The sequence below is a fragment of the Solanum lycopersicum genome, chromosome 9 (genome assembly GCF_036512215.1).
Source record: "Solanum lycopersicum chromosome 9, SLM_r2.1".
In the NCBI taxonomy this organism is placed as follows: domain Eukaryota; kingdom Viridiplantae; phylum Streptophyta; class Magnoliopsida; order Solanales; family Solanaceae; genus Solanum; species Solanum lycopersicum.
In genome coordinates, this window is record NC_090808.1 from 5,082,003 (window position 1) to 5,089,771 (window position 7,769).

The 7,769-nt window shown below is 33.7% G+C and overlaps 1 protein-coding gene across 2 annotated transcripts; it reads left to right on the forward strand.

Moving 5' to 3' along the window:
* The first annotated feature begins 1,217 nt into the window (after positions 1-1,217).
* Positions 1,218-7,478, forward strand: LOC101259779 (uncharacterized protein At2g39795, mitochondrial-like). 2 transcript variants are annotated; one of them, XM_004246399.5, is made up of 4 exons: positions 1,218-1,629; positions 6,397-6,734; positions 6,915-7,104; positions 7,174-7,478. In XM_004246399.5, exons 1-3 carry the CDS (start codon positions 1,372-1,374, stop codon positions 7,072-7,074), a joined length of 756 nt encoding a protein of 251 aa, XP_004246447.1. In that variant the 5' UTR covers positions 1,218-1,371; the 3' UTR covers positions 7,075-7,104; positions 7,174-7,478. The 2 variants fall into 2 exon arrangements, with proteins under 2 accessions (XP_004246447.1, XP_010325834.1); XM_010327532.4 differs by having other exon boundaries at positions 7,203-7,478.
* The last annotated feature ends 291 nt before the right edge of the window (positions 7,479-7,769 follow it).

Here is a 7,769-nt window from a genome sequence, read left to right on the forward strand (position 1 = left end):
ATGATTAAATTATTTATTTAATTAATTAATTATTTATACAAATTTTATTCATTGTATGAATCATTGACTATTCTACGAAAGAAAATAAGGAAAGAAACAAAAGAAAAAAAAGTACCAGAAAGAGAGAAAAATAATAAAACTAGGAAAGAAAAAGAGAAAGAAGCGAGAGAGAAAAAAATCTGACAATAAAATATAATACTATTATTTTATATTGCTATAAATAATAATATTTAAAAAATATATATAAAATAAGTAATTATTTTTTTAAAATGAACTAACTCAAGTAATTAAATGTTATTATTATACCAAGGCCCTAAGTAAATACTTCACAAATTAGAGAGCCGAATTTAGATGTTTTTCACATTTATTATTAACATATATTTTTTAAAGGGCAACTTTCACATATAGGAAACAAAAGATTCATATTTGTATAATATAGCAAACTTTGCATAATTGCGCTCCATAGCAAACATAAAAACTGTATAATTCGCTGGCCTAAATTGTATAATTGGCTGGCCTAAATTGTATAATTCGCTGGCCTATTTCGCTGCAATTGTATAATTTGCTTTGCATATAGTTGAATCGAATTAAAATGTATATATATTGCATAATTATAAGTGTATAGCAAGAAGATATATGTTTTTCTCGCTTTATACAAAAACAGAAACACAATATATACACTTCTGTTGTATAAAGTTAGAGAAAATTGTATTTCACTGCAATTGTATAATTTGCAATTGTATAATTCGTTGGCCTTTTTTTCTGCAATTTTTGAAGTAAAATGTTTGTAAATTGTATAATTAAATGTATAACACGAAGATATACATTTTTGCATGTGTATAAATAATTTTCTCTCGCTTTATACAAAACAGAAACAGAATTATACACTTCTGTGTATAAAGCGAGAGAGGCGAGCGAGAATGGAGAGTGGCGAGCGAGATTCCTGGGAGAGAGACGCTGACAAATTTTAGATAATGTTTGCTATGGAGCACAATTAAATCAAACCCTAGCTATTCCATTTAATTTAGGTTATTAGTTTGTTATTTTATACAATTTTTCCTTTTTTAAATGGCTTCGTTAGTGAAAAAGAGGTTAAAAATAAACTATTTTGCAAGGAAGAAGTGTGCCAATCTTGTAATGTTTTAAACATAGATAAGTCATAAACATGTAAAATTAATTAACATATATAAAAGTGTAAACTTTACTTATGAAAATTTATTATTACTATCAGCTGTGGCGAAGAAACACTTTGAACTTTGACTGCTTTATGCTATAAAAATTATTTAGAATTTTAAATACGCCCTTTGATTTATTTTTATTTGTTAAATCAAAAGCGCCGTAACGGGGAACCTTGGCACTACGCCCATTCATATGGCGCTATACTCCGCAATTCGCAGAGCTTCTAAGTTCACAATTCCTCTCGCACTTCGCTCCGTTGCTACGGCCACCGCTTCCACCGTCGGAAATGGCCATTGCGGCGGAGCTTCTAGAAGCTTCTTGATTCCGGCGCTTCCTTACTCCACCAGCGCAGTCAAGAAGAAGAGAAAACAAAGCTCTTTTGATGATATTCTGCTTCAAATCGTCGATTCCGAAATCAAATTTGCCATAGATTCTGAATTTCACGACTGCGTAAGTTCCTTCCATATGAATGCTGATATGAAATGTCGACTGGTTTTTTTTTGGGTTATTCTGACTGTTGCTTAGTCTGTTGTGTTGAGAGTACAACTATACATCATGTCTGGTTTGAATTTAATCACCTAATTCAGTCACTTCTTATTTGGGTTCTTCGCTTAGTATATGAGGCACCAGTATCTTTAACATACATTTGTGATTTGTTAATTAGTCGACTCCAAGAGTCTTTCGAGTTTCATGAATATAATCATTTTTGAATAAATAACAACATAAACAAAAGGAAGTTATTTTTCTTCAGAATATATCAACCATCTGGAAAAATAACTTAAACATTCCTGTGGCTTCATTTGCCTTATATCTTTTTATTTTGCTTTCATATTTTTGTGCCACTAAAGTCATAGGTAATGTCTATATACATTCTTGATCCTATTTTTTCCAGACTCCATTTGTGGAATCACACATTGTGGTATGTTGTTTTGTTGTTGGTATTTAAATACTTGGGAGCTTCAACATGCATAGGAAAAAAACTAACTTGGATATTCATAAATGCTACTCCCTAGTAGCATTTTTGGTAACTCAATTATTCCAAATGCTACTTCGAACTTCCCACGACTACGTCCCATTTTATGTGACACTCTTTGACTTGACACGATGTCTAAGAAAAAAAAACAGACTTTTGAAACTTGTGGTCTAAACAATGCTTGGATATTTGTGTGGTTGAGATTCATTTCATTAGTGGCAAAAGGGGAATTTTAAAGTTAAATTATTTCTAATTATAGTAAGGTGACATACCTTTTGGGGTATGGACTAAAAAAGAAGAAGGTGCCACATAAAATGAGACTACAACATATTCACTGAATCTCATAGGTGAGGTCTTGGAGGGTAGAGTGTACGCAAGCCTTATGGAGGTAAAAAGGTTGCTTCTGAAAGACCCTTGATTCAAGCAAAGCTTATCAAAGCTAGTAAGATTCAAATAGGACATAGTAAATACTAAATAATAAGGGAAGTATTTCTTAGCATTCAAGAGAAGGTACAGTAACAACAACCAAATAATACAATAACCAAAGCACAATAAATAACAAGTAGTAACATAAATCAAAGGACTGGAATCTACGAGAATAATGCTATTAATATTGGTATGGATGGAGAAACAAATATAGAGTACCAAACCTATAATCACACAATTATTTACGAACCTTCTATCCTAATCCACGACCTCCACACTGTTTTGTCTAAGGTCATGTGCTCAGTAAGTTGAAGATGTGTGATGTGTTGTCTAATTACCCCTCCCAATACTTCTCTAACTTATCTCTACATCTTCGTACGCCCCCCTTCCAAATCCAACCTCTCACACCCAAGAGCGGCTCAAACGTATTAGTGGCCTAAAGCAAAAATCAAACGGGGATTTAAACTTGAATTGTTAATAACTTTTATATAATTGATTTCTTCTAGTTTCAGTTAATAATATAGTCATTCTTATTTTAAATTATTTTTCATGAGATATAATACTCCAAATATGTCAAATTTCTTCTAATAATTTCTTCATTTTCATAAAAAATTTACTTTTTCTATAAATAGTATTCAATATTTGTTAAAAAATAATAACTTATAACCTATTATTATTATTAAAAATGAATCCCTTTAAATTTGGGGGCCTAAGGCACATGTCTTTTTTTTAACACTGTCGAGCCACCCCTGCTCACACCTCCTCACAATGTCATTTTCATATCTCTTGTTCACATGTCCAAACCACCTCAGCCTTGCTTCCCTCAACTTGTGCATCACAAAGGCCACTCCACCTTGTCTAGGATATCATCATTCCTAATCTTATCTTTCCTATTATGTCCAACATCCTCATTTTTGCAACTCTCATCTTTTAAACATGAGAGTTCTTAACTGGCCAATATTCTGCTCCATACAACATCGTCATCCTAACCAACATTCGAGAAAACTTACCTTTTAGGTTTCGGTGGAACATACTTATTGCACAAAACTCCAGAGGCAAGCCTCTACTTTGTCCACCCTGTACTAATATAATGTGTAACATCATCATTGATCTCCCTATTCCTTGAATTAAAGACCCAAGATATTTGAAGTTTCCTTTCTTGGGAATGGGTTGTGCATCAAGCCTCACTTTTATGCCAACCTCTTGCATTACATCACTGTACTTGCATCTCAAGTATTCAATAATGATCCTGCTCAACCGGAACCTTCTAGACTCCAAAGTTTGTCTCCAAACCTCCGGCCTAACGTTAACTTCTATGCGAGTTTCGTCATAAGTGCTATATCAACTGCAAATAACATAACCAAGGCACCTCACCTTTGATATGTCGTGCAATCCATCCATCACCAATGCAAATAGAAACCGGATAAGGGTTGAACCTTGTTGCAACCCCATAATGACCGAGAAGTGCTCCAAGTCTCCTCCAACTGTCCTGACCCGAGTCTTGGCTCAATTATACATATCCTTAATCGCGCTAGTGTAGTCTCTAAACATTCAATTACTTGAAAAATGCACTTTTTGATCCTTTTTCTTGCGATTCCTTCCCATGGTTGTTTCCTGGATTTTCTCTGTTGAACCTGGTTTATAAGAAGCTTTTGTTTGAGATTTCTCTGTCATTGACTTGTTTGGGCCTCACATATTAGTAGCGTGCATAGAAAGTCTTTACTTGGTATGTTTGATAAGGCTAGAATAGATTCTGAACCATAAGCTTGTTTTCTAATTTATTTGTGCCTTGAATGTGAGATAAGTCTGTTTTGAATGTATCAAGGTCATGTGGTGAGATATCATTGATGTATGTTGTCTATATAATTTAGTACTTGGATGATATGTTTGTCTTGAAAGCATAGGCGCTACACAGTTTAGGAGACAATGAATATGCTACATTGACCCGATTGTTAAAACTTTCTGGCCTACCAAATGACATTATCCCCAGTCGTCCCCTGTTGAGTCTTATAGCCATTTCTTTGAAATAACTACATCGTTAGCTGATCCATTGTCAGGTGCTTAATAGTACTAAACTAATTACTCTATCATGTTTAAGTAGCTGCTCATATCAAACCAAATGCGCCCTCTGTTTCAATTTGTTTGACATAATTTTACTGAGTATGGTATAAGGAAAGATAGAGTACTTTTGAAATTTATGGTTCTAAATTGCATAATATTTTTTGAAATTTTATGTTGCCTTTATCCAAAAAATAAATAAATCACATTGGATAATATTTGTGTGGCTACTGGACTTTTAAAACTTGTAGTCTTAAACATTTCATTTGTATGACTATGAATGTTTGTTATTAAGGATTTGGGGAAGTTTATGTTTAATTTTTTTTTCCAAAGTCAAAAAACTTCCTTTTCTTTTTTAAACAAGCTAAAAAAGAAAATGATACCGCCAGTAAAACAAAACATAGGGAGCTTAAATTTTTTGAACTTGTTAAATCTTTTCCTCTTTAAAAGACTAAGACAGAGAAAATGCTTTCCGGTGTTTGGTTGTAGAGGGGAAAAGTTCTTCTGAAAAAACATCATTAATAATGTTAGCTGAATGGGATAGTGAACTTTGATGAAATTTTTTATTATTAAATATTTATTATAGTGTCTTCAGTGTAGGTTGGGGTAGTAAATTAAGAGAAGAGCTGAGATAGCTATGAAAGAAAATGACTTCTATCATAAATGAGGGAAGTCATTTTCTCCCTTTTGGTGGAAAATGCTTTTCTTGAAAATAATTTTGACTTCTAAATACCAAAAAATGAGTTATCCTCTGAATAACGACCCCCCCAAAAAATAGTTTGTCATACCAAACGCAAAAAATGACTTATGTTCATCAAGATTATAATTTCTGCAGCGTTATCCTTAGAAGTTGTACGTTCCCCACGTTCTTACGGTTAAACTTGGCAACTTCAGTCTTTCGGTTCTTTGGTAATATATGAGTTAATTTGATGTAGAAGATGAGCTTTATTGGTTCTTCACTTCTTCTGATCAACCCACATTCACTGATCCTTTGGCTATACTCCGCCAACTTACCTAAATTTATGAAAGGCACAAATACATGTTCTAATATTTTCAAACTTTTGGAACATATTTCAGATTTTGCTTGCTGAACGTCAATGTAACTAATGTATTTGTTATTAATATTAGTTAATTTTACAAGTTAGAGCCAAAAAAGACACAAACAAATTGCAATGTAAAGAATTCAGAGGAGGTATCATCTATTAGAACAATCTATCAGAGTAAAATCGAATGTATAGTCCTGAATATAATTAGTTATTGTCAATTCAAAGTCCAGGATATGAACGTGGAGCTTGTATTGTATAAGTTTGAATTCTAGGACTCTTTCATTGAGTTTTACTTGCATAAGTTGGAAGTCCGGAACACGGTCCCGAAGTTTCATTTAGAACACTTCAAATTGTTGGAGTATTTTTGGAATTCATGTTGCTCTTTTTCAATTACTTTGCCTCCATTTTGAGCTGTGATCTTTCAAGTACTTCGCAAATGCTGGCTGTATTTCAGTTAACAATCCAAAAAGTGGCTACCTTTTTGTCTGTGGAAGGGCTCTTAGCCCTTGACCCCAGCCTAACTCACATATCACAAGTCCTCACCATTAAACAAAGTCCCCTAGGCCGTTTAGCTGCTTATTTGTAAGTGTAAATCATTGCAAAATGCGCATATCATTCCACAATTTGTCTGTAATTATACTGGAATGGAGTGTTACAGAACACGTTTACCACCTATTTGGCACCAGTTGTTATTGAAACTTCCCTTTTATGTAGGTTGTGGACATCCCGGATGACTTTCCTTTTAAGGTTCACGATAAAGCAGGAAAAAGAGTTATTGTTCTTACGAGAGATTATGGTGAAGAGACCATAAGTATAGTAGTGGACATGCCTAATTCCAGATGTGAAAATATTGAAGATGATGCTGTTAACAGTGAAGAAGAGAGTGAGCCACAACCTTGTATTCCATTGTCCGTCACTGTGTCAAAAGAAAATGGCTTGTCACTAGAGTTTGATGTAAGAGCTTTTCCAAATAAAATTTCAATTTGTGGCATGTCCATCAAGCAGCCAAAAAGTTCGAACAATCAACTAGACTATAGAGGGCATGCTTTCTCGTAAGTACTTACCTATTATATGATGGAGTTGCTTTGTATCCACTTTCTTACCATACTGCTCGGACTCTTTAAAAACACTGCAGGGTGTGTCATATCCTCCAGAAGTAGTGCAGTTTTAGAGATTCCGAGCAACAAAGCTTTCTTATACTGATTATCCAAGTTGTGTTGTCTTCTTTTCAGATTTCTAAATGAAAGTCTTCAGAAGTCTGTGTATGAATATATTGAAGCCAGAGGGCTGACAGGCAGCACTGCTAACTTTATACTGGAGTATGTAATTAGCAAAGACACCAAGGAATATATCCGGTGGCTTAAAAACATCAAGAATTTTGTCGAAAACTAGCACCCTTTTTTCATTGATATTTAGAACCTGGTGAGTCTAACTGTTTTCATTTCGAGCTATTAGTAATATATCAATGATTTCTATCCTTTACTTTTCTAGTTGATGGTGATCTGGTGTTCTTACTGAAGAAACATTGGGCCAATGTCAGACGATAGACAATGATGGATGTAACGTCAAAGTTGGTAAGAAATAGCAATTGTTATAACCACATCAAACTTATTTGCAGTAATACTGGCTATAATAATGAACATCAGTGGAGGCAATCCTTGTATAAATTAGAGCATTTCTGTGATTTTGTTTACTGGATTAGTTTTCTTTCTCAGGCAATTCATGTATCCTTCAGATGAAAGATGAAAACAATAATGTTATTGCATGAATTGGCAACTTTCTTTAAGTTGCTGCAACATACAGATATCAACTTAAAGATACAAAATCACACACATTATATTAGAAATCAATAAATCACAGGCACAACTTATGTATTATAAGGCATAAGTCTAGTTTCAGAATATTATGGTTTAAGAAGTTCACAACCACAAATTATGTTTTATAAGTGCATAACTAAGCTCCTACTCAACTTATGATGCTCTCAGAGGCATACATTCAGTTTCAGAACCTTATGCCTTAAAGAGAACTTGAGAAATTCGGTCACAATTAAGAATAGAACCTACAACGTTGGGTTTTGGACCCGAGCA